The 27039-nt window shown below is 39.1% G+C and overlaps 2 protein-coding genes across 2 annotated transcripts in view; one reads left to right on the top strand and one right to left on the bottom strand.

Moving 5' to 3' along the window:
- The window catches only part of syn2b (synapsin IIb), a gene marked incomplete at both ends in the record, with an annotated part of 99554 nt that overhangs the window by 69709 nt on the left and 2806 nt on the right, over positions 1 to 27039 (top strand). Inside the window, 6 exons of the mRNA XM_080494635.1 lie at positions 14920 to 14982; positions 16994 to 17136; positions 18655 to 18729; positions 19528 to 19630; positions 24020 to 24196; positions 25630 to 25696. Of these exons, the coding sequence (XP_080350761.1) occupies positions 14920 to 14982; positions 16994 to 17136; positions 18655 to 18729; positions 19528 to 19630; positions 24020 to 24196; positions 25630 to 25696 (628 nt within the window). The remainder of the gene's footprint in view (positions 1 to 14919; positions 14983 to 16993; positions 17137 to 18654; positions 18730 to 19527; positions 19631 to 24019; positions 24197 to 25629; positions 25697 to 27039) is intronic.
- Positions 895 to 12415, bottom strand: LOC308128923 (metalloproteinase inhibitor 4-like; the record flags this gene model as incomplete). The annotated part of the gene is made up of 5 exons (XM_080494637.1): positions 895 to 1237; positions 1365 to 1489; positions 3661 to 3775; positions 5137 to 5234; positions 12277 to 12415. 5 exons carry the CDS (start codon positions 12413 to 12415, stop codon positions 1040 to 1042), a joined length of 675 nt encoding a protein of 224 aa, XP_080350763.1. The 3' UTR covers positions 895 to 1039.

The following is a 27039-nucleotide window of genomic DNA, read 5'->3' as shown; positions in this document are numbered from 1 at the left end:
GTTCTATAGGTCTATGGCCCCGCTCCTCCTGCTGCTAGCGTCAGTAGCTTCTAGTTCTATAGTTCTATAGGTCTATGGCCTATAGAACGATATGGTGTGGACGGGCCCTAAAGCGAAAAGTTGGATGAATATTTGCAATTCCTGGTAGCAAACGGAGTCAAATCTACCGTGTCTTGCAATACGGGCGATCGTATTGCGAGTTACGGTGTTGAATTCCTCAACAGAATGTCAACTCATTCGATTTCGCGGATAAAATAAGTCGATAGACGTAGTAGACGTTTTCATTACTAAAGGAAAAACAATAAAGGAAAACGACGGCAGTTGACGCTTTTAGGCTCAACGAGGTTTGAGTTCGACGCCCTGGACGGAGCTTTATTGGCCCAATAACTGTTCAGATCTATCCGCAGGGCCCTTTTTTTACGCCGACGAAGACAAACCAAGTGAATTTGTGGTGTTTTCTACCGCCTGAAACCTTCACAGAGTTCTGTACGTGCAGGAACACGTGATCAGACCAGCAGCTCCAGGCCGGGCAGCGGATTGTTGCTACTTGCTTCAGCTTGTCACCGCCTTTCTTTCACTTAGCGTCTTTCACTGTGCGACTGAGTTAACTCATTTTTTTTTTGCGAATGTGCAGCTCGAATTGTTACGCAACCACACGCACAAGCAAATCCCAGGTCTTTCCATATTTAAGGTTGCACGAGCTGAAATGCTGGCTCTGTGTCGTGAGAGATTTGGAGAGGCTGCTGTTCTGATTGGGCGACAAACAGTGAAGTGGTGTGTGTTTGTGTGTGTGTGTGTGTGTGTGTGTGTTTGTGTGTGTGAGAGAGTGAGAAAATGAACAGGAGGAATGCTGAAAGCCCTGTGAAAGTGTTCCCAGCTCCACCGTAACGACCAGTCGCCTCGCGCTCGCGGTTAAATCTTAAGAAGTGGACAATTTGTCAATGGAATCGGGAGCTTCTCACACCAGATTGAGCCGGATAAGCCAGAGCGAGTGTGTACGGTATTTACGGCAGGGTGGTGGTGAGGGTGGTTGTGGGGGTCAGGGGTCGGTCATGTCCAAGAAGTCCTTCTCCGGCGGAGGCCCGCCCCGGTACCAGCTGCAGCTGGTGTCGGAGCGGCGGATGCAGGCGTACTGCCTCGCCTGCTCGCCGTTTAGGCTGTTGTCCAGCAGCCAGTCCGTCCACAAGCACTCGTTTTCCCCCGCCGAGGCACACGGCACCGTGTAACACGTGTTGATCTGACGGAGAGAAGAATTTTACACTTTATCCTTGTAATCCACTCGCGTGAGGAAGAGCGACCTTCCCGCGAGCCGCCCGCCGCGGAACGAGGGGGGGGGAAAATGTGCACACGTGGCGAGATCTTACTCTGCATTCGCAGCCCATCTGGTATCTGTAGTTGAGGTTCTTCTTCTGCGACAGGGACAAGTTGTCCCAGGACTCCACCAGGTCGCACTGGCCGATGGAAATCCGGCCGTCGCTCCACATGCTGCCTGTTCGGTGACGCCGCGCGTTCAAGGTTAGCAAGCTTCACGTAGAAACGTACAGATCTTACGAACAAGAGTCTCGTTGTTTCTCGCCGGTTCAGATTTGGTCGAGTGACGCGGAAATATTCCGCTTCCTGTTTGTTGAATTAGATTTTATCACTTTAGTTGATTCTGGTTTTGTTATTTTTATCAGCCTCATAGAGTTAACATTGGGAAATTATAAGTCAAGGTGCCCCCTAGTGGTCGGCCATTGCAATGGTTTGTACCGATTGCCATACATTTTTGGTATTTTTATTACTGAACTGCGTAAAATAAAGTACTCGTGGTTCTGTGTCACATTTAGGCAGAGTTGAGCGACTTAACAACAAAATCAAGTTTCTTTTTGATTTGGCAGAATAGATTCGAATTTTTGTTTTTTGTTTTGTTTTGCTTGAATTAAGTTTTTTTTCTTCGCTCAAGTTTGTCTTTGGTTTATTTCCTGTCCTCGACATTTCATGCTGCAATGCAACACTGGGGAATCGCAGCATTTCAAGTGTCAAGAGACTTAAAACTGAAGAAAAATTTAGTCTGATTGTCACAAATTTTCAAAATAAGAGACCTTTTTTTTTTTCTGGCTCTACTCTTATGATTTATCAGAATAATGTTGGAGCTGTTGTTAATAATGTTATTGTTTTACTTCTCCGTCCTTTACTGAGGTCGGATCGGGGGTAAATTCTGCCTCCTCTACCTTTTATTATTCTATTTTATTCTATTCTATTCTATTCTATTCTATTCTTATCTGTGAACCTCACCTGAGCTGAGCGTTAATTTTGTCACTACTCTCCCGTCGTGTCTCGAACAGCAGCTTGTTAAAATTAATACTTGGGCAGGATAATTTGATTTCCTGCTGCGATTTAAAGAGAAAAAAACCCCCAAAACAACCCAACAAGGCCTCGTCTTCCTCTTTCCGCTGTTTCATATTTAAATATGCTAACCAGCCGTCGCCTCGTGTTTATCAGAGACACGTAATCGGTCCTCTCATTTAACTCAGCGGGAAAGTTCAAGGAATTATCGTTTCATTAAAAAGCCGTTCAAACTCCTTTGTCAACTTTTTTTTTTACATTTTCACTAGCGCTCGATAAGTAAATCTATTTTGCATCTTTATTCTAAACCAACAATTTTAAATGGAAGGAAATTCAGAAATATAGATATAAATGCTTTTTTTTGTTCACATTTGCGTTTGCAAAGCATCAAATATTCCCAGTTTGTGTACTGTACACACAAAACCCATTACTATCCTTAAATATTAGAGTATTTGTTTATTTTTTTTGTATTAAATACATCAATTTGTGAATAATAATGCTTAATAATATAGTGAATAATGTGCGATTTGGGTGAGTTTCACATTACTTCCATAACTGAAAGTGAATCCTGGGTGAGGATTCTGGGATGACTCAACTAATATTTTAAGCATTTGGAAGGATTATAAAGTATAAAGTATATTTGATTCACCAAAAAAAAAAAAAAACAGTACTCCTGAGGCTATATCGACTCTCTGTTGGAATAACTTCTGGATGAGGTAGAAAATTATAATTATGTACTTTATACATTACAGCTCGTGTATTAAGGTCGACAATATTGTGAATATTTAGTGTCTTTGATTTGGCAGAGGATTTATGATTAATTTTTTTTAAGTTTAGTTTATTTCGGATATGTTGGTACCTAACAAAAATAAAGATAAACTAACACAAACAACAAAGTAAAACAAAACGGTAACATAACTAATAAATAATGGCCCAACATTTCCAAAAAGCAGTAGGAAGAAGCAGAGGCTTTATAATAATAATCAGATTTATGAGTCTAATTCCTCTGAAGTTTGTTTTATGATAATTTCCCCATATTTCCACAAAATTTTGATATAATACTGATCCGATTTAACACATTATGACAATATTATTTGCTAATTTTGAGCTTCTCGTCAAAAGGAGTTCCTAAAAATGTATTTACATGCACTTCTTCAATTTTATCTACCACTAAGAGAAAGCGAAACAAAGCCATGTGACACTACACTAAATATATACGGACATACACGAGATACGCTGTGTGGAAAACATAAAATTAGAAATAGCAATAATGTTGTGAAATCTCCTCCGTGGAGTGGAGCGCGGCGAGTGAAGCGCGGTAGCTGTTGGCCGTACCTGAGAGCAGATATCCCGCCTTGTTGTTGGAGTCCAGTTTGACGCCGCACAGCGAGGAGAAGACCGGCGTGTACACGTACTGGATGTCCTTGGCCTTGTCGAACCCTTTGAACATCTGAACAACGTGGCGGAGGAAAAGAGGCGGGCGTGAGCTTCATGCAAGTGTTTCAGGCAGCGGCGGCAGTTTTAAGGTTGAATTTCCTAAAGTTTTAGCTTTTTAGCTCTTGAGATTCTTTTTCTGTTTATTCTGGACGTTTTTCGAATCGCTACAACTCTGGCAATCGTCACCCGTTCGTAGCCATTCCAATATCAAATCGTGAAGCTTTTTCGGCACTTTCCGGCTATGTTCCAGCTTTTTGAAATCTCGTCAACTTTTTTAAAATATTTAAACTTTTGTGCAACTTTTTTTCAATGTTAAGGGATGGAGACATTTTTAAACTGGCTATAACTTCTTCAAATCTTAACTGATTTCAACCATTCAACTTTTAAACTGTTCAACTTTCTTAACGTTTCAACTTTTTGAAACTTGTTCAACTTTTTGAAACTAGTTCAACTTTTTGAAACTTTTTCCAACTGTTTCAACTTTTTGAAACTTGTTCAACTGTTTCAACTTTTTGAAACTTGTTCAACTTGTTCAACTTTTTCAACTAGTTCAACTTTTTGAAACTAGTTCAACTTTTTGAAACTTTTTCAACTGTTTCAACTTTTTGAAACTTGTTCAACTGTTTCAACTTTTTGAAACTTGTTCAACTGTTTCAACTTTTTGAAACTTGTTCAACTTTTTCAACTAGTTCAACTTTTTGAAACTTTTTCCAACTGTTTCAACTTTTTGAAACTTGTTCAACTGTTTCAACGTTTTGAAACTTGTTCAACTGTTTCAACGTTTTGAAACTTGTTCAACTGTTTCAACTTTTTGAAACTTTTTCAACTAGTTCAACTTTTTGAAACTAGTTCAACTTTTTGAAACTTTTTCAACTGTTTCAACTTTTTGAAACTTGTTCAAATTTTTCAACTGTTCCAACTTTTTGAAACTTGTTCAAATTTTTCAACTAGTTCAACTTTTTGAAACTTTTCCCAAGATTTTTCCACTTTTTCAAAGCATTCCAGTCTACCTGCCGCAGGCCGGCAGCAAAAAGCATTACAGTTTGCATTCACACTATCATGCATTTGCCTTGGGAAATGCAGAGCATCTAGTCTTCTTTTGATTTTTTAATTTTTTTAACAGGACGGACTCAACAATGAAGCCAGGAAGTTAAATTCATGTCGAGATTTGCTTGAAATCAAGCGATTGAAAGCATTTTTTGCCCTTTTCTTGGCATTTGGCAGTCGACAGGGGAGGGGTGGATGTTTAAAAAAGAAAAAGAAAAGGCCATGAATGAAGCCGTGGGAAGCGTGCGAGTCTGCGAGGTCGAGGTCAATCTTTATTTGTGTGACGTCGGCAGAGAATGGTGAGTTTGTGCGTCCGGCTCCTCTCACCTTGATCATCTTGACTTCGTATTGGATCATCTTCATGTAAGGTGAGGAGCTGTTGCTAGGCGACACAATCTTCTCCCCGGAGATCTTCGCCCTTATCACTTTTCAGGAAAAAAAAAATACAGGAGAAAAAGAAAAATAGGGGGGGGGGGGGATTAACATCCATTTCACAAAGGATGCAATATGAGCTATTGACCTACACAGGAAAGACAAAAGAAAGTTTCAATTTAGCTTTTTTTGTTGTTGTTGTTGTTTTTTTGTCCTTGGAGATGATTGACAGGTTATTTTTCAGTTTTTTTGTCTGTCACTGTCTTCCTCCTCTCACAGACAGTGTTCCAGGCCTCTCAGTAGTGATACAGGATGTGTCCCTCCTCTCCTCTGGGAGGGAAATCAAAACCCACATGGAATAACAAGTAGCTCCCTGCCTGCTCACCCCTATTAACCACCCCTACACACACACACACACACACACATACAGTGTACAGTATGTACTCCACCACACACACACACACACACACGCATTGTAATTCCAAAGCTTTTTTTTTTAAAAAGTCGTTCATTCACTCAAACAATAGCGCAGCGATTGGGCCAATCCACATTTATAAGATCTGCAGTTTTACCGCTTGATTTCCGGCACATTAATCGCGCCGCGGTCGCAAAATCAATCAGACGTGATTGTGTTTTACTTTGCGCGGCTCTCGGGTTTTAAACTGTAAGAACAACGGGGGATATGAACGTGGAGCTCGCATACGTCGGCGCGGTAATTGGATGTGCACGTAGCTTGTAGGATTATACTTTTTTTTATGCTTCCCAGCAACTCGTGTTGACGGTTTCTAACTGCAAATTCATGAAAAGTCGAATCCTTGCATCTCTTGTCCAGCTCAGTGGGTGTAAATATGTGATTAAAGCAGGAAAAAAGAGCAGTACATAAAGTGTAAGGATAAAAATAAATAAGTAAATAAATGCAATTGCATACTAAAAAAAAAAATCTGTGATGTTTTTTTCCCCGTCAACCAACCAGACGACTAAACGACAAACTGAACTGTCAAATATATTAATTAATTAACACATAAACAACCAGGGAATGAGAAAATGAGTATGTTTATAATGGTGAATAATTAAAGGGATTAAATGTCACAGGTAAACATGAAAGTCTTATTATTATTGCTATTATTAGCATCGCTATAATAAAGTATTTTAATTATTAATAAATAATAATAATGATAGTTACGTATAAATAGTGCATCTTTCTTTATTAATTGTATTATATTGTGTATGTTGTGTGTACATTTTTAATTTTGTATTAGTATATATTATATTACAAGTACAATTCAGAACTTTCTAACTTTTACTCAAGTAAACAAGTGGAATTGGTACTTTTTTGGTAAACATGAAAGGATCACAACAAATGAAATCAGTTCAAAACAACGTCATGATGCCTGTTAAGGCAGTGATGATTTTAAACAAGTACATTATCTGTACCGACCCTCGACACGATGAATCCAATGAACCTGAACTCAATTAACCTGATTTACTTTCCTGTCAGGTTCACTTGAATATGAATATTATGTATTGAAATGAAAATATCTGGTCCTGTGTTCTCTGCAGGAGCTTCATGTTGTCAGGCTGGGAATAAGATGTAGAAGAAGAATGCATGTCGTGGGCTGAGCAACTTAAAATGAAGCGTGTGATCAATGTAAGTCTGGTCACTTCCTGCGGTTTTCAAACGTCGGTGACGGAAAACAGACGGAGTGGATCGAGTGAAACGTAAAACGAGTGCAAGAAAAGGAAAAGCAACAGTATCGGAGCGAGTGTGAGCCCAGCAAACCTTGTTTTTCCTTTTATCACATGAGGGACGAGGCGGAGGAGGAGGAAGAGGAGGAGGAGGAGGAGGAGCTTTTTTAGGTTTGTTTGTTTGTTTACGACGCACACAGATAGAAAGGCAGGCAGACAAACATGTTGCGTGAAGTGTCACACTTCCTGTACTGCGTGATTCAAAAACACTCCGTCACACCTGCAACCTTTAATCGACGAATATTAATCTGCTAATATTAAACTGAATACAAACTGTAGTCCTGAAATATTTCAGAGTTTCTCTAGTTCGAAGAATCGCTTTGCACACAAAGGTGGTTTATTATTGTGGAATTCAGTGATTTACCTCGTATCGTCACACGTCACACTCTGGGTTCCGTTTTATAGTATTTCTATTTACAAGTATGGCGACTTCGCACAACGTCATACTTTTGCTTTACTTTTAAGATGGCGGAGGTGCTCGCATTCTGAACTGGGAGTTAAAAAAAAGTACCGATTCCACTTGTTTACTTGAGTAAAAGTTAGGAAGTGACAGTTCTGAATTGTACTTATAATATATACTAATACAAAATAAAAAATGTACACACAACATACACAATATAATACAATTAATAAAAAAGATGCACTATTTATACATAACTATCATTATTATTATTATCATCATTATTATTATTTATTAATAATTTAAATACTTATTATAGCGATGATAATAATAGCAGTAATAATAAGCTGTCAACTTGTTGTACTATGTTTTGAGTATAGCTATTAGAATAAATATAATAATCAAATTTTCCAGATACTTTAATTAATGTCTCTGATCCGCCGGTATCGTGTCGTCAAACCATAAACCTACAGAAGTTAAAATGAGCCACTTTTAACATGTAAAGTACAAATTTACTGGACAAATACATGAAAATATGAAATAACGGGAATCAAAATTGAAGAAGTCGTATGGTTTTTTTAATGTAATACAGTAAATAATAAAGCAGAAACCTCACTAAAACATGTTAAAACAAACTTAAACACTAAACTAAAAAAATAAAGCGATACTGCAATCTTTTGTTTTTCCTGTTTTCCGCCTTCAGTAAAAAGTGGAGAACATTCCTCACACTCCAAGAAGTACTGTAATATTCAGGGGAAAAACACCAGTCAATCTCAATTAATGGTTAATAAAAAAAAATGTATCTGGAAAAAGGTATGAAAACCCCTTATTTATAAACTCTTTATTTTCCACGTCTTTATTTTTGTAAAGCTTTTCCAGATTAGAATTCATTAATGCGAAGTTGATAAATTAACAATTAAGTCCTTCAAGTAGGATGAGTTACTATTATATTCTCCATTATCAGTCATTTCAATCAATGAAATCAAATTTTGCATTGAGGCGCATAGAAGTTTACAAGAAATCTATAATTAAATGGGTTTTTTTCCACTCTATTTTAAAACTGCCAGGAGAAATAGTTTGTGCGGGGAGACGTGGCTTGTTGGATTGTGTTTAGATGATTAAGATCCCTGGATGAGTCACACAAACACAGACGACCATCATCTTCATCGGCTCTTTGATCTGCTCTTCCTCTGGAAGGACGAAGGCCACGCCAGAGTCGATGCGGCGCGCCGCTAAATTAGCCGCCGCTCTTAAAAGCTTCCAAAGCGAGCTGAATAATGGAAGTGTGGGGATCAAAACCATCTGAGGCTTTTTAATCCACAAATGTTTGGGTTGGTGGCTTTAATCGTTTATTGAGACGTTCTGGTAAAACTGGGAAAGTCCAGGTTGGACCGTTTTCTTTTGTTTATTTTTTTAATAACTCTCTTTATTGGAAGCAGTTTCACAGGTAACGATAAAATACAGTGTAATACGGAAAAGAAACAAAACGTCCCGTAGGAAGAAGAGCAGTTATCAGTGCACAACAGTCCGGGGCATGTCAATAATAAAAAGTACATTTAAACAAATAAACAATACACGGAAATTTTTTTTTAAAACTTAAATAACATTAATTAATAATTATTAAATATTTTAAAAAAGAAGGGAGTAAATAAAATAAAAAAATTAATATAATAATACTTATTATTAATAAATAATATTTTAAAAAGAAAGGAGTAAATAACGTAAAAAAATGTAATATAATAATACTTATTATTAATAATAATATTTAAAAAGAAGGGAGTAAATAAAATAAAAAATGTTAATGTAATAATAATACTTATTATTATTAATAATCAATAATATTTTAAAAAGAAGGGAGTCAATAAAATACAAAAATTAAATATATTAATACTTATTATTATTAATAAATAATATTTTAAAAAGAAGGGAGTAAATAAAATCTAAAAATGTAGTAATAATAATAATTATTAATCAATAATATTTTAAAAAGAAGGGAGTAAATAATTTTTAATATAATAATAATACTTATTATTATTAATAAATAATATTTTAAAAAGAAGGGAGTAAATAAGACAACAAATTTAAATATAATAATAATATTTATTAATAATAAATAATTTTTAAAAAGAAGCGGGGGCCCAGTCATTAGCATCAGACAGAGACGTCACAGAGCCTCCAAGTATGTTGGAATGATTTTAGCAAATTATTTTTTAAATGATATTTCCATGTTGATACGAACTGAACTGCAAAAGCTTCAAAAAGTTTGGTGTCCTTTCTCTTGACCCGGATTCTCAGAAATATTTACCCCCCCCCCCCCACCACCACCACCACCACCACCACACACACACACACACACACACACATCTGAACTGAGCGCGCTCAGTTGCCCTCTCCTTTGGCTCTGTGCAGCTGTGCACACCAAAGTGGCCGTACATCTGCTCCTCGGCTACATAACCAAAGAGAAATATTGCAAACTTGTACCATGAGAACTGATGTAGTAACAAACGCCCCCACCCCCCCCACACAATCCCCCCCACCCCACTCCACCCCTCCCGGATGAATCGGCACCCTTGTCATGCTCACAAAGCTGGACTTGTCAGCGGGCTTTCACACCGATATTGTTAGTATGCAGACCATTGGACTGAGCCTATAGACATGGAAATGAAGTGGGGGGGGCGGGAGAGAGAGAGGGAGGGAGGGAGGGGGGGTAGAAAGTGAGAGAGATGGAGTAGGCTGTGTTGGCATGGCTTGGCTTCGTTCCAGCAACACACACACACACACACACTTACAATGTCAGATAGACAAACATTAGCCGAGGGATCGTCCAGCGTTTGTGCAGACGGGATATTCCTCAGATTCACGGCTCCGTCCAAAGAGCTCCTCGGCTCCGACGGCACATCGAGGTCAAGCCAAGGCCACCAAGCAGCTTGTCCTTACAAAACAAACCCGGACGCTGTTTTTTTTTTTCGCCGTAAATGAGGGATTTACCGTATTTGGCATTCATACGCCCCGAAAGGTTGCGTCCCACCTGAAAAGGGGGACAAGTGACTCCGTCCAAGTCAAACATTGAACCCTAAAAAAAAACTCGAAAGGAGTCGCTAAAGAACCTGCGACTGTTTTGACCCATTTTAACACCAGTCAGAAGAAAAAAAAACACAACTTCCTACTTATTATCGCCAAAAACGGGCTAAAAACTGATTTTTTTTTAACATTTCCTTATAAATAATAATGATAAATCCTTCGAGTAGCCCAGTTTTCGCCTCACACAGATTATTTACTTTCACAGTTGCTTCATATTTCACATATAATATAAAACACAAACCAGAAAGGCAAACGGAATCTCCTGACAGGTTGACGATCGCGTCTCACCGCTGGCAGATTTGTTTGCAAACATCAGAGGAGAAGTGCGAACGAGACCCTGAACCCATGAAATAGACCAAAATAAATAAATATCAACGGCCTGTAATTAAAATGACACATTTGATTCCTCAAAGATTCAGCTTGTGTTGCATAAAAACACTAATCTTTTGATATTTGGACTTTTACTATCGGGTTAAAAAAAATAGTAATCGTAGATTTTTGACTCTGCGTTCCAGGTTTTTGCAAACAAAGTTATGATATCGATCATTTTCTTTGCGACCAACGAACAAAAGCGGCTTCAGCGGCTTCCTGGATGTTGTTTTATTGCCGCTATTCTTTCTTTACACAAAGTGTAAAGCTGGCGGTTACGTAACACAAAGACCAATCAGCTCCGTTTTTAAACGGGGGGGGTTTCAAACTCAAGCTGAGCCATTCTTACTTTTGCAATAATACAAAAAGAGCAGAGCTTTTTCAATTTCTAATTGAAAAAATCCCAATGAGCGAACAAATAAAGGAACTGAGACAGTTTTGAGGTGCGATTTTCTTAAAACAGCTGCTTTTTATATTAAAAATAATAATATGTTATTTGTATAGCGTGTTTCAAAACACTTTACGTCGTCATTAAATCAATTTTCGCAGTTCTGAGGCGCTTTGTTTTTGGACATTTTTCTTTTTTTTTACAGTTTTGTATTTAAAGTGACAGTTTGAGTCATTGAAAGATGGATTTCCTAAAAAAAAAACGTACATTTTCTTACGTCAGAGGCAGTTAATTAGATTTTGATTTAAAGTTTAATTGAAATAATTAGAAATATCTGCTGGGTTTTTATATGATGTCTGTTCTTGAGCCATATTCAACCAATTTATGTTACATTATTGTAATAAAAATGTCCGAATTATTTGTAGATTAACTATTCAAAGGGGATAAAAGTCACAGGAAGTTGCTTGCGGCCTCCCCGGGAGCTGTGGTGGCTTTTTTTAAAAACATCCTGGTACTTCCAGAGCCTCCAATAAGACTGGAGGTCAATGCAAAAGCCCTTTTTCTTTTTTCTTTTTTTTCTATATCTCCCCCTCCGTCTCGAGTGTGACCTTTGACCTTTGACTGAAGCACAAACTGCAGCTTTCCGCCCTCTGCAGCCAAACACTCCAAGTCAGAGCCGAGTGTTGGTTTTGGCCTTTGCTTGAGACAAGAAAGAACTGGATGAGGAGGAGGAGGAGGAGGAGGAGGAGGAGGAGGGGCAGAGAGAGAGAGAGAGAGAGACAGGCAGACAGACAGATAGAAAGTAGGGCAGGCCAAGTCGGCGCTGCCTGTTTTTCTGAGGTTGTTTTTCACGTGACGGAGAAGCAAATGTGCAGCCGACCAGAAGAAGACGTGGGTCTCGTGGGGGGAAGAAAAAAAAAATCTCTCTGTCGAAACTTTTTTTTTTTTTTTTTGAAAAGCGACGGAAGCTTTTCCTGTTCTGTACAAATAAACATTATCGCCTGATTGGGGTTATCCGCAACCAAAACACACGAAAAAAACAAACCAAAAACCCCCTTCCACCTGCCGCCAGGTTCGCTTCTCCCCCTGCGTCGCCGTGGCAACAACTCACCGATCTCGGCGCTGCAGAAGAGCTGCTGCGGGTGAGCGGGGTAGCAGCTACATCCCTCCGCCGCGTCCTCCACGCCGGCGCCCAGCAGGAGCAGCACCCACAGCCCCAGACACGCACTCCGCTCCCGGGCCACGGCCATGACGACTCTGACCGCTCCGCCACTCAGACCCTCCGGATCCGCTGCAGTTCCCCCCGTCGAGCAGCTCGGGTCGACGAGGGAGGGAGGGAGGGAGGGAGGGAGGGAGGAGGAGGAGGAGGTGGGGGGTGGGTGGGCAGGCCAGTCGAGATGAGCTCTGCTGCGGATAAAGACGTTTTCAATAAGTTTAAAATGCACCTCGAAGTTGAAGCTGCGGGGAATCGGCCGATCCTCTCTCTCTCTCTCTCTCTCTTGCTCTCTCGCTCTCTCTCTCTCTCTAACTCGCCCTCGCTGCAGACAACACGCAGAGCGACTTAGAATAGTTGGATCGCCTCACGCTCTGGTCCTGAATGCTGAGAGAGTCGCACACAGGGGGCCTCTTATGTGTTCGACAATTTAGGGACGGCCTCCTCAAATGGGTAACAAAACAAACAAAAAAAAAGGAACGACCATCCTTTGCTTCTTCTTCTTCTTCTTCTCTTTTGACGTCTTCCTCCCTTCAGCGACCACCAGGACTTCTTCATCGAGGGATTAGCTTCTGGCTTCGCACAATCAAATAGAGATATTTTTAGTCTTTCGGCCTGTTTGCAGTTTTTTTTTTTTTCCCCCCACAGATCCTGAATTTCCTACATCAAACATTTCAGGCTCTTACTGATGACCTTTAAAATAAACCTTCATCAATAACATCAATATGGAACATTTATGAAACTTCCCACTTTAGTTTTTATAGATTTTTTTCTCATTTTTTCCCCAACACAAAACAGAGAAGAACAGTTTATCCTGAACAAATGTAATTGAAGTCAACAGAACAGGAGATGTAAGGAAAAAGAAAGATGGAAAGATAAAGGGAGAAAAGTACAAACGGGGGTTAATATCCTGTTGGGAGCTTTGTTCTATTTGCTCACTTCTTTTGCGCAGTTTAGTTTACGTTTAATTATCTGTCGCTAGCCGGGTTCCTGAAAAAAAGCCCGTTTCTTCCACTTCTCCTCCCGTCGTCTCAGTCGAATCGTCTGTTTTTCCATTGTGTGGATTTGTGTCTGTCCGTTGTTCCACTTTACCTCCAATTCCTTTAAAAAAAAAAAAAAAAAATCCCCCAGCGGTGGAAAGAAATTTCCCACATACCCTGCAGGTCTGTCGTTTTCCGTGCGGTTACCAAAATAAAGCTTCCAGGATTTACTTTTGTTCTTGGGTGCAATAAAGGAGAATTACATATTAAGAATTCCCTGCATGCAGGTGAACTGGTGGATGTTTTTTTGGTGAACTCGCCACATGTTTTGACAAACTTCTACTTCGCCTTCTGTTTCTGAGCTCCACTTTGTGCCCGATTGGATGATTTATTGATAATACGTGACCGATCAGGAGGGTTTTTACTTCCTTTATCTACTGGAAATGGTATTTCTTCATTGTTCATTTACCTCTGGTAACCTTGAAGTGCTGGAATGGAGCAGCGAACGCTGAAAAAGATGGCAATTTGGATGGAAATATACCTTAAAGTCCCAGTTGTAAAACACTACTTTGCAAAAAACGATAGTTGGGGTTCTACTTGTAAGGTTCCTCCGACTCTGCCCCACCACTGTTGTCGCATAACAAAGTTATTTGAATTTTGAATCTCCAGCCGAGGAAGTCGGGGGAATCCTTCTTCGTGGGCGTGACGTCACGAGTTGTGCAGATCTCCATCTGTTGTGTTTATATCGGCTTGTTTCCTCTTAAATATCCAAGTTTTTACAGTGTTTTGAAGTTCTAGTCGGCGTTTTATGAGCCTTGATGAAAGATTGAGCCTGGAAGAGACCAGAGAGAGGAGGAAAGGAGCACGGGCGGTGGGAGCGGCTGGCTAGCGGCTAGCGGGAGCCACTAGCTAGGGCGGCTAGCAGCTTGCGTGAGCCGCTAGCTCGGGCAGCTTGCAGGAGCCGCTAGCTCGGGCAGCTTGCGGGAGCCGCTAGCTCGAGCAGCTAGCGGGAGCCGATAGCGGTTAGCGGCTAGTAGACGATCAAGTAATACCTGGACTCACCGATGGCAGAACCACCTTCTGTGTCTTCTTCATCAATCACTGGGTTTGAAATGACCATGATGATGAAATCTGGTTCAATTCAGCCTCTTCGTGGTCAAAACTCTGATCCTCCATAATGTAAACACAACTTGGGCGTGTGCACAACTCGTGATGTCACTCTATTATTGTCAGAAGCTCCGCCCAGCAGAGGAAATAGCGCCATTTATCGGCTATTTTCTCGCAGATTGTCGTGTTTTAACATTTTACCTTCAGCCAGTTAGCATGAAAACGTTCCTAGAAGAAACACCAGAGTGTTTTGGAGGTGGAATCTTCATTTCACTGGGACTTTAAGTATGTGTGTGAGGCTTTTTCCTTCAGCGGTTGTGATCGCGGCAGTTATTTACAACATAAATCCATTTATTAATGTAACGAATGGACAGTTTTTTTTCCCGCCGTGTGACGACCGACTCTTGTTATTCTGCTTCTCGCCCTTCTAATCTCCCCGTCTTGTCTTTGCCAGATCACCACGCCCAGTTTCCCCGTGGTGGTGAAGATCGGACACGCCCACTCTGGAATGGGAAAGGTGACGTTGGCTTGAGTTTTGTGTTGCTTCACAAGCAGACGGTTGCTTGACGAAACCGGTGCTTCAGGTTGAAGTGGTGAAACGTAAAGCGATTGCCGGACACCGAGTCGTTTCCAAGGTCTGATGTAAAAGTTTCATGGATTCGAACCGTTAACTCTTTCATCCTCGGACACGACGTCATTGAAAAGAGCTTTAAAATCGCAGATTTTAACATTTAAAATTTACTTATCGCTGCTTTTTTGATTCAGTTTAGAATCAGCACTATACTGAGGCGTCTCCACCGGTTAAACACTGAATTATACCTGAATTATTAGTGTCTTTATATTGAGCCCAACATCAGCAGGCAGGTTGTTTATTGTATGATTGTCAACAAATCTGTTGAGAAATGAAGAGAAATAATCACACAAGTGATTCACGCCTGTTCCCTCATCAAGAGCATTTAGTAGAGTGAATACATGTTTATGAAAATATAACAAATATGACATTCACATCACTTTCTTACATTAAAACGACAAGAGGTGGCGGGAGGATACACGTATTTCCCTTTAACTGCAATAAATCATTTTCTCACTCTTCTTTCAAGCATCAAATATCTGTAATGTAGGTCTTAGACTTGTGTTGAGCGAAGCAAAGTGCATAAATCAAGCTCCACAGGCCAGTCAGACACGTTTTAAACACATATTTGCTCAGGTAGAACAGAAGACGCAGCTCCGGTCTCGTCTGCTGGACTCAAATATCAAAGCTGCAGCGTGGTGGAACTCTTTACCGACTTATTTCAGACACGTAAACTGTGATTTTATTTTTATTTAACGTACCTGAAATGAAGGAGAAATCATCACCCAAGTGATCCACCTCTGTTTCCTCATCCAGAGCTTTTAGTAGGACGAGGAAACGCCACCGGTCCACCTGATATGTGGGCGGAGCTTATCGATGGATATGAATAAGGTGTAATATTGATTATTAGAGGTCCTGAGAAGTATTTGGTTTTTAATAGACAAAGCACAGATTTATTGTTGAGGCAGTAATAAGAAATACTGAACGATAGTATTGATGATGAAAAGCAGATATCAGATTCTATAATGAGACGAGACGGGATCATCCAGTTATAATGCAAACAGCTGGACTGATCAAATATTGCCGTAATAACTTAAAACTTTTAAGTCTTTCTTCATTGTGGCACAAAGTATACGTGATGAAAATATCTATATATCCTAGTGCTATCATGCCGTTTTAATTTTTTTTTAATTAATCGCACAATTTTCTGTAATTAATCACATTTTTTTTCTACTTGAGACTGAAATATTAAATGCATATTTATTCAAGGCAAACCATGGAATTAATGCAGACTCAACAAAGAAGCTGTATTTCTTTGAAAATGTCAACATAATAATATTATTAATAATAAATAATATTTAACATAGGAGTAAATAAAACAAAAATGTAAGTATAATAATAATAATACTTATTATTATTATTATTAAGTAATATTTAAAAAAGAAGGGAGTAAATAAAACAAAAAATTTAAATATAATAATAATAATATTTATTAATTATTCATAATAAATAATTGTTCCAACAAAGTTGGAATAATGCAGTATACTGTAATATCCACCAACAGAGAGAGAGAGAGAGAGAGAGAGAGAGAGAGAGAGATCGGGAGGAGAAATTAATAATTCACCAGCAAGTTTGGAGTCTTTGGCTACGAGTCAGCCAACCTGGCAACCTGCTGCTTGTTTAGCTGTTTCGTATGCAAATTACTCACAACCTTTTAAAGCCACGGTGCAGTGAACAAGACTGCGTTCCTTTCATAACAAATTAAATTATTGTGTTTATTATGTTATTTTTGACGGCACTGATATTTTTATTTAAAAAAAAAAAAACAACAATCTGAAAATAAAGCCAATTTCATTGAAACCCTCTGGTGAGAAGAAGAAAAAAAACAAGACCTTGTCCAGCTGTTGCATTGTGGGTGTTTGTTGTCTGAGTGACGGCTGCGTGTGCGCTCCTGCAGGTGAAGGTGGACAACGTGAGCGACTTCCAGGACATTGCCAGCGTGGTGGCCATCACCCAGACCTACTGCACCACCGAGCCCTTCGTCGACGCCAAGTACGACATCCGGGTGCAGAAGATCGGCGCCGACTACAAAGCCTACATGTACGTGATTTATCTCTGCTTTGGAGTCAATGGCAGGGAAAAAAAATTATTCTTTAAAAATTTCTATAAATCTTTAAAAAAGCTAAATGCAGCTAATTTGCCTAATACTTAAAAAAAAAAAAAAATTACAATATATCTTCGGCTTTCCCGACTTAAATTCTTCTTAAAGGAAATCAGTGGATTTATTTACCAAACACTATGAAGACCATTTATTCTGTTTAATGTCGTGGCTTGGTGGGGGAAAAAAATACAAAATAAGACACAAACTGCAGAAAAGGAAATGGAAACAAAAAGCAATTTTTAAGTGAAGATGTGAATTAACATTTTTTTTTTTAAAAGACAAACTGCAGAAAAGGAAATGGAAACAAAACGCAATTTTTAAGTGAAGATGTGAATTAAAAAAAAAAAAAAAAAAAAAAGACAAACTGCAGAAAAGGAAATGGAAGCAAAAAGCAATTTTTAAGTGAAGATGTGAATTAAAAAAATATTTTTTTTAAAAAGACAGACTGCAGAAAATGAAATGGAAACAAAAAGCAATTTTAAGTGAAGATGTGAGTTTAAAAAAAAAAAAATTTTAAAGACACAAACTGCAGAACAGGAAATGGAAACAAAAAGCAATTTTTAAGTGAAGATGTGAATTAAAAAAGTATTTTTTTTAAAAAGACAGACTGCAGAAAAGGAAATGGAAACAAAAAGCAATTTTTTAAGTGAAGATGTGAATTAAAAAATAAATCAATAAAATTTCTGGAAATTATATTGCAGGATTCCAAATCAATAAATGAAGTGATAAATGATTTGTCTGCTATTTATCGTCTCGGTCGTCACATGATTGTTGTGATTTTTCAACACTGTTAGAAAATATATCCGTGCCCCCGCCTGGTTGACGTTGCCGTGGAAACGGAAAAAATGCTAAAGTTACACGTTTTCACTCCAAGCGTTTAAACCTGGCCTTATTTAGTTGTTGTCGATATTTAAGGTTAATCCTAAGCAGTTTTGTTTTTGTTGTGTTTTTTGTTTTTTTGAATACAAAAATATTTCTGTTTGAAATTTGGTTTTGTCAAAAGTTCGTCAATTTAAATTAAATCCGCACCTTTTCCACAAATGAAACCTGAATAAAAGAGGATTAATAAATAAACAAATAAATAAATAAATGTTTGTTGTGGTGTTTATGGGGGCCGACTTTACTGGTTAAATGTGCTCAAGGTGCAGCAGTTTACATTTTAAAACGCCTTTTTCGAAAACGTATTTGCATTCATGTGGTATTATTTAATACGAAGTGGGAAATATTTTGTCCCAACAGGGAATTTTTTTTTTTTTTTTTTTTTTTTAAATCCTGACGTATAAGTCGGCCCACTATAGATTTATGAGTGCAGTGCAGAATATGATAATTATAAATAAGACTTTAAAAATCTCGCTGCACGATTTCCTCACATGAATTCCGAATTGATGGTTTATTCCTGATGTTGGCTTCCTTCCTTCCTTCCTTCCTTCCTTCCTTTCCTTCCTCTTCTTTCCCAGGCGGACGTCCATCTCCGGCAACTGGAAGAGCAACACCGGGTCGGCCATGTTGGAACAAGTCGCCATGACTGACAAGTGAGTTCTGCTCGTGTTTCCGTGTCGCGTCTCGGTCAGCACAGAACTTTGCCGGCGAAATGTAAAGTGACAGACGTCAGTGTGGTTCATCTCCACCTCCTGCTACCATCTTGTATCAAAGTACTGTGTCAGTGACAGTGACGGAGAAGTTTTTGAAAACCAGGATCTCAGCTCTTCATCCATCAGGTCCAGGTTTCACACTGAGGGAGGCACTATTAAAAAAAAGTCCTTGCTTTCTGGATTTACTGGATTCCTGTTGATAAAACTTTGATGAGAAAGACTTTATATTGTTAATAGAGGCTACAGAGTTTAACATTTTAACATTTTCGGGTGGTGGTGGTGTGCCTCCAGATTATCCTAAAGACAAAAGTGTGTCTCGGCTCAAAAAGGTTGAAAAACGCTGATCTAAAGGATCCATGATAAGTTGAATAAAATCTCCTCTCATGAGACCTCAGCTCCTCCTCATTGCGACAAATGAAGAGACAATGTGTGCAGAAATCGTCGGAGGAAGTTAGAATGAACCTGGTTGGGTTTGTGTCTCGCCTGGAGCGAGAGGCTCTGTGATCAACAGGTCAATACCATCACGCATAAATGATTTGTTTGTTTTTTTTCACTTGTAAGTAAGGACACGTTCTCTCTCTTCTCACCCCCCCCCCCCCCCCCCCCGGTTCATGTTGCAACATGTTTTCTGGTTTATAGCATCGTATGTCATTTCAATTATAAAAAAAAAATTTTTTTTCCTGTTTTCCTGGAGCGACTCCAGCCAGGTCGGTTAAACGTGCGTTTCCTTTACGGCAGGTATAAGCTGTGGGTCGACACCTGCTCCGAGATCTTCGGCGGCTTGGATATCTGCGCCGTCAAAGCCATCTGCGGCAAGGACGGCAACGACTACATTACTGAGGTGCATTGATTTTCTCCGGCTTTCTGTTTGTGAGCTTTCGTCATCGATCTCCCAAGAAGCTGTGCAGCATAAAAGCACCGAGAGGAAATTAGCATTTCTGACATCATTTACGCCGCTGGGGATTATTGGGAATAAACAGGTGGAATTCAATGAGATTACACATCATGGACCGCATGAACCTGAATTCATCAGTGATTGAATATCACTAATTATGCATGTTATTTGTATTAGTGCAGTCCCACCTGTTATATAATTATATTTTCACATTTTTTTCCTTACTGGTTTTTTTCCATATACATTTTTTATTTGTAAACAACGAGACGCAACAATACTTTGCATATGTTGAGATCTATACTTCCATTTTTATATGTATACACAGCTGAACAAACAGACAACACCCCCCCCCCCCCCCCCCCACTTGAACACAGGGTATACACCCAATTAGAATCACAGCCAGTTATATTAAACACGGTAAGTGAATACAAAGAAATTACGTTTAAAAATGTAAAAAAAGCCTAAGAAAATGTAATTTTACACACATTTACAAAGCACAGGATCTAAAATATATGTGTATATATATATATATGCATACACACAAAAAAAGCAAAGCAAAAGACAGAAAAAATATACACATATATGTATATGAGAAGACTTTGAGTAAGTGCAGTCATGATTTTTGAGAATAAATGGAGAATTGTTAAAGAGTTCAAGAAGGTTATATTTTTTAAATTTTAATTGATCCATCACTGTCACTATGTGTGATTTTCATTAATGAAACAGGAACCACGACGTTAGAATAGTGAGCAGAAAATGTGGCCTGAAATTGACAAATCGTGTTCCATATTCTTCAAATTAACTTGGATTAAAGATAAGATAAGATAAGATAAGATAAGATTAGCCTTTATTGATCTCACAATGGAGAAATCTACTTGTTACATTCTGCTCTTAAGGACTCATGAGTAGGAAAGACAAGAAATGTGCAAACAGTTAGATAAGAATAGAGGAATCTTATATACAATGACTATCAAGAACTCTAAGGGCCAAAAGTATTTACAGTAAAAAGTAATAATAAGTTAAAAAAAAAATTAAATAGGACTAAAATAAGAAAAATATCACAGAGTATAATAAGTTCTAAGGGGAGCAAAGTATACAGTAAGATGAAATACAAGGAAATTAAACTATGATGAAATGTAGAATAAAAGTACAATAAACATACTATAGTAAAAAAAAAAAAACCCAGCTAAGTAAAGCTATAAATTACAAGGAAGTTACTTGTAAGCTTCAGGGGAAAAATAGAATTAAAAACAACAAACTGGAGTTAAAGTGTGATGATTCTGATGTGAAGGGAGGCGGTTTGGCTCCAGGACTGAGACGAAGTCGCCAAGATTCCTTCCGTCTCAGGGAGCAACTCAGTTCTCCAATGTTTGTAGATGAGAGCGTGTGGACGCGTCCAGACCGGGAGGACGGAGACGGTTATTGGCGGTGCACTCGGCCCCTCGTCTCTGGATTCAGTTGTGTCAGTTCTTTTTTACATTTCTGGGAAACTGGTCGTCAAGAAGCAGGCAGAACACATATGTTCCAAGATATTCTGCCATTAGGGAGCCAATGAACCAACTCTCTGTTGGTCCTGAACACTAACTGGTGTACAAGCAAGTCAACAAACAGGCCTGAGAGGTCTGGTGAAGTAGTTTAAGTCCAAATACGGAACCAGTTCAACACCAAGTCTAAAACTGATGTGAAACTAGTCCCAATGACAAAAAAAACAAACTGTTCAAATACAATACACAATACAATACAATGCAATACAATACAGTACAATACAATGCAATACAATACAATACAATACAATACAGTACAATACAGTACAATACAATACAGTACAATACAATACAATACAATACAGTACAGTACAGTACAGTACAGTACAATACAGTACAATACAGTACAATACAGTACAATACAATACAATACAATACAATACAGTACAATACAGTACAATACAATACAATACAATACAATATAGTACAGTACAATACAATATAGTACAATACAATACAGTACAATACAATACAGTACAATACAATACAATATAGTACAATACAATACAATATAGTACATTGCAATACAGTACAATACAATACAATATAGTACAATACAATACAATATAATACAATACAGTACAATACAATACAATACAGAACAATACAGTACAATATAGTACAATACAATACAGTACAGTACAATACAATATAGTACAAGAAAATACAATACAGTACAGTACAATACAATATAGTACAATAAAATACAATACAGTACAGTACAGCACAATACAATATAGTACAATACAGTACAATACAATATAGTACAATACAATACAGTGCAACACAATACAGTACAGTGCAATACAGTACAGTGCAATACAATATAGTACAATACAATATAGTACAATACAGTATAGTACAGTACAGTACAATACAGTATAGTACAATACAGTACAGTACAGTGCAATACAATATAGTACAATACAGTACAGTACAGTACAATACAATATAGTACCATTCAGTACAGTGCAATACAAGTGCATAACTACTTGTGAAGCGGTTCTGGAACTATGAACACGACCAGGACGATTAGTGTTGAGAGACATACTAAATTTGGGGGAATTACAATTAGAATCCCAAAGAGAACATCTCAGCGGAAGCAGATGGAGGAGTGGAATATTATAACGGAGCACAAAGACTCCCGGAGCCAGAAAGTCTGGTCATAAAACTGTATTCCTAATCACCTCACTCAGTCTGTGAGCAGCTGGTCCGTCACTGGGAGATATGCAGTCGTCAATTAGACGCTGAAGCTGGGAAGATATAAAAATGTTTCTGTCTCGTCCTCATGAGTTAATATTTTATGGTGATGGGAATTTCTGAAATGTATCTTAAAACATCCGTGTGCGAGTCGAGGTTACACACTTCGCTTTTGTCTCACTTCCTTATTATTCATGTCTTGTGTGAGACTGGCGGCGGAACATCAGCCTGGTCGTTAGCCTCTCGAGTCACAGAGAGAAAACCTGAAATACTGCGCCAGTGTCACTATTGTGGCATTACTATTGTAGCATTATTATTGTAGCATTATTATTGTAGCATTATTGTAGCGTTACCATTGTAGCAATGCTATTGTAGCCTTACTATTGTAGCGTTATTGTAGCGTTATTGTAGCCTTACTATTGTAGCCTTACTATTGTAGCCTTACTATTGTAGCGTTATTGTAGCGTTACTATTGTAGCGTTATTGTAGCGTTACTATTGTGGCATTATTGTAGCGTTACTATTGTAGCGTTATTGTAGCGTTACTATTGTAGCGTTACTATTGTAGCAATGCTATTGTAGCGTTACTATTGTAGCGTTATTGTAGCGTTACTATTGTAGCAATGCTATTGTAGCATTACTATTGTGGCATTATTGTAGCGTTACTATTGTAGCAATGCTATTGTAGCGTTACTATTGTAGCAATGCTATTGTAGCGTTACTATTGTAGCGTTATTGTAACGTTACTATTGTAGCAATGCTATTGTAGCGTTACTATTGTGGCATTATTGTAGCGTTACTATTGTAGCAATGCTATTGTAGCGTTACTATTGTGGCATTATTGTCGCGTTACTATTGTAGCAATGCTATTGTGGCCTTACTATTGTAGCGTTATTGTAGCATTACTATTGTAGCGTTACTATTGTAGCATTACTATTGTAGTGTTATTGTAGCGTTATTATTATAGTATTACTATTGTAGCGTTACTATTGTATAGTTACTATTGTAGCGTTACTATTGTAGCATTATTATTGTAGCTTTATTGTAGCATTACTATTGTACAGTTACTATTGCCGCGTTATTGTAGCGTTATTATTATAGCATTACTATTGTACAGTTACTATTGTACAGTTACTATTGCCGCGTTATTGTAGCGTTGTTATTATAGCATTACTATTATAGCGTTACTATTGTACAGTTACTATTATAGCATTATTATTGCATGTGGCAATTAAAAAGATGCATAAAGCAGGCAGCGCAAAAACTTAAATAAATAGATCAACAACAAACTACAACGTCATCTCTGGGTAAATAAACACCAGTAATAGTAAAAATCAGCTAATAAAAGCGTGAGTCAGATATAAATACAACAAAGAATGAAGGTCAAAGGTTAAATATATATATAAACATGGTGCAGGAGGCCAGGCCGGGGTCAGAACGGAGTTTTTGGTCAAAACCGGTTGTTAGTTTCACGTTGAGAGCTGCTGAAAGTTACTTGTGAGCCAACTTAGTTACTAGTAACTAGTTATCAGTACTCCTGAGGCAGTGTGAGGTCGGTGCCGGGGGCAGAAACCCGATGTGCTGCGTTGCAGGTGGTGGGCTCGTCCATGCAGCTGGTGGGAGACCACCAGGCCGAGGACCGCCAGCTCATCTCAGACGTGGTGGCGGCCCGGATGAACCAGGCTCTGGCCGCCAGGGCGTCCGGCGCCTCCCGCTCGCCGGCCCGCTCCCCTCAGAGCCAGAAGCCAACCGCCGTGCAGCCGCAACAGGTGAACCGCGCAACTTTTTCGCAACTTCGTTTGGTTCGTCTGGCGATGAAAACGCCTGGAAAGCGTCACGCAGTTGCACCAGACGCTCGTTAGGGGGCGCTGTCGTCTGAGACCAACACTGACCAGACGAGAAGTGAAGAAGAAACACGGCTCACTGATTGGTCCGGACCGGGAACCGGAAGCCCCGCCTCTTTATCCTTTGGTGGCTAGGCTAGTTAGCTTGTGGCTAATGGGTAGCTACAAACGGCCGCGATATAAAGTCTTCAGACCAGATATCTGTAAGCGCCTGTTTCTCTGCTTCTTCCTCTATTTCTTCTCCTCTACTTCTTCCTCTCTACTTCTTCTTCTCTACTTCTTCCTCTCTACTTCTTCCTCTCTACTTCTTTCTCTCTACTTCCTCTCTACTACTTCTCCTCTACTTCTTCCTCTCTACTTCTTTCTCTCTACTTCCTCTCTACTTCTTCTCCTCTACTTCTTCTCCTCTACTTCTTCCTCTCTACTTCTTCTTCTCTACTTCTTCTCTACTTCTTCCTCTCTACTTCTTCTTCTCTACTTCTTCCTCTCTACTTCTTTCTCTCTACTTCCTCTCTACTTCTTCTCCTCTACTTCTTCTCCTCTACTTCTTCCTCTCTACTTCTTCTTCTCTACTTCTTCTCTACTTCTTCCTCTCTACTTCTTCTTCTCTACTTCTTCCTCTCTATTTCTTCCTCTCTACTTCTTCCTCTCTACTTCTTTCTCTCTACTTCTTCTTCTCTACTTCTTCTCTACTTCTTCTTCTCTACTTCTTCCTCTCTACTTCTTCCTCTCTACTTCTTCTTCTCTACTTCTTCCTCTCTATTTCTTCCTCTCTACTTCTTCTCTACTTCTTCTCTACTTCTTCCTCTCTACTTCTTCTTCTCTACTTCTTCTCTACTTCTTCTCGACTTCTTCTCTACTTCTTCTTCTCTACTTCTTCTCGACTTCTTCTTCTCTACTTCTTCTTCTCTACTTCTTCCTCTCTACTTCTTCTCTACTTCTCGTCTACTCGCCAGATATTTTCCCACTTTTTCTTTCTGCGTCTGCTTTCATCTGATTCGCGTGATCAGCTTTGTTTGTTTACTACCCACAATGCACTGCGCTCTACGTCACGTCGTCTCCCCCCCCCCCCGCCCACTATAGAAAGACCATTTTGTTATTTTACAAAAACCACCGAGACCGAGGTTTTTAAAGACACCAACGGTCTCTTGTTTGCTCCGGTTCACAGTTCCTGGGCGTTTTTCTCGCCGCCTGAAACGAAACGTCATTTTTGTTTGTTTGTTTGTTTGTTTTTGTCCCCTGAAGAGACTCTGATCCGGACCAAATGGGGGGGGGGGATGTGAACATGTGAACTCGTCCCTCCCTCTCCAAACGTGCTGAACGTCTGTCGTGTGTTTGTTTGTTGTGTTTCCCGGCAGAGCGCCGCTGTGAAGGAAGGGCCGGCGGATCCCAACAGGACCTCGGCTGCTCGTCCTCAACCTCAAGGTGCTTTCAACTCTCTCCTCCGCTGAGCGCCGCTGCAGCTCCCTTCACGTCGAGCAAACACAGTTTGGATTGATCCTTCCGGGATTTTCTTTTCTGCAGTGACAACATTGCTCACCTTCCAGTGATAAATCCTGCGTCTGGGAAAAGTGTTTTAATAACATCACTTATTAAATATTAGAAAATGTGTCTTAATCCCACGGGACCACAGTAAACATGCCATTACTATACCGGTGTGGCGGTTTTAGCCACAAGTCTTAGTGTTTTGGGGTCATAAATAGAGAATTAAAGTCACAGATTGACATATAAGAAATAACTTTATGTGAAGTTCAATGAAAAACACTTGAAAAACAAAGAAACTTGCAGAGGACCAAACCAGAAGTTTACATAAATTCCCCTCGAGGCGAATATTTATAGATATTTAACATAAATCAGTTTGTTATGTGGTTTTGATAAACGACTGTTTCCCGCTCCGCATTAATCTCGAGGTTCTTCGTGTGCTTTGGCTTTCAATTCTCCAACAATTAAACCTCGACACTCATTAAACTTCCTTTTCTTTTTCTTTTCACACGAAGCCCCCAAAAAAACCTCAAATCACTTTAAGCATATCTTAAAAAAAAGTCAAACCGTTGGATTAAATGGCTATTTTCAACTGTTCTTTTCTTCGCTAAGTTAAATCAAAACTTGTGAGTTCGTTAACTTGTGAATTAACTTGAATCAAAGAAAAGTGGAGTAAATTTTAAAAAAAAACAGTGTGATGAGCTTAAATATTAAAGTGTGTGTGTGTGTGTGTGTGTGTGTGTGTGTGTGTGTGTGTGTGTGTGTGTGTGTGTGTGTGTGTGTGTGTGTGTGTGTGTGTGTGTGTGTGTGTGTGTGTGTGTGTGTGTGTGTGTGTGTGTGTGTCGGGGCTAAGCGCTCCTCCTCACAGCAGCGTGTTGAATCAAAGCCGTTGTGTTTGTTTGTGTGTTTGCATGTTTGTTGTTGCATGGATGAGACCAGCGCCGGTTCTCCATGTGGGGCTTTACCGTGTTCGAACAGCTTTTTTTAAATTTTATTATTATTATTTAAATGTCCCACGGGGGAATCTGTTGGTTTATTTGAACTTCTTTCCGAAAAATTGCCTTTTGGCGACGATGTTTACACAACATGACGCCATCGCGGCAAACAAGTGAACTTACTTGTGGGTTAATGTTGATATTTTTAGATTAACACGGAAAACAAATCCAGTTTTTCAGCTTAAATCCTCAAATCTATAAATTTTTACCGTCGTTTTTGTTGTGGTCATCTTGCTGGATCGACGTATTGTGAAGTACTTGTTGTTGTGATTGTGATGTAACCCTTCGTAT

Source organism: Blennius ocellaris, assembly GCF_963422515.1.
Source record: "Blennius ocellaris genome assembly, chromosome: 4".
NCBI lineage: Eukaryota > Metazoa > Chordata > Actinopteri > Blenniiformes > Blenniidae > Blennius > Blennius ocellaris.
Note: the sequence above shows the minus strand (reverse complement) of the source record. Positions and strands in the feature narration are given on the sequence as shown.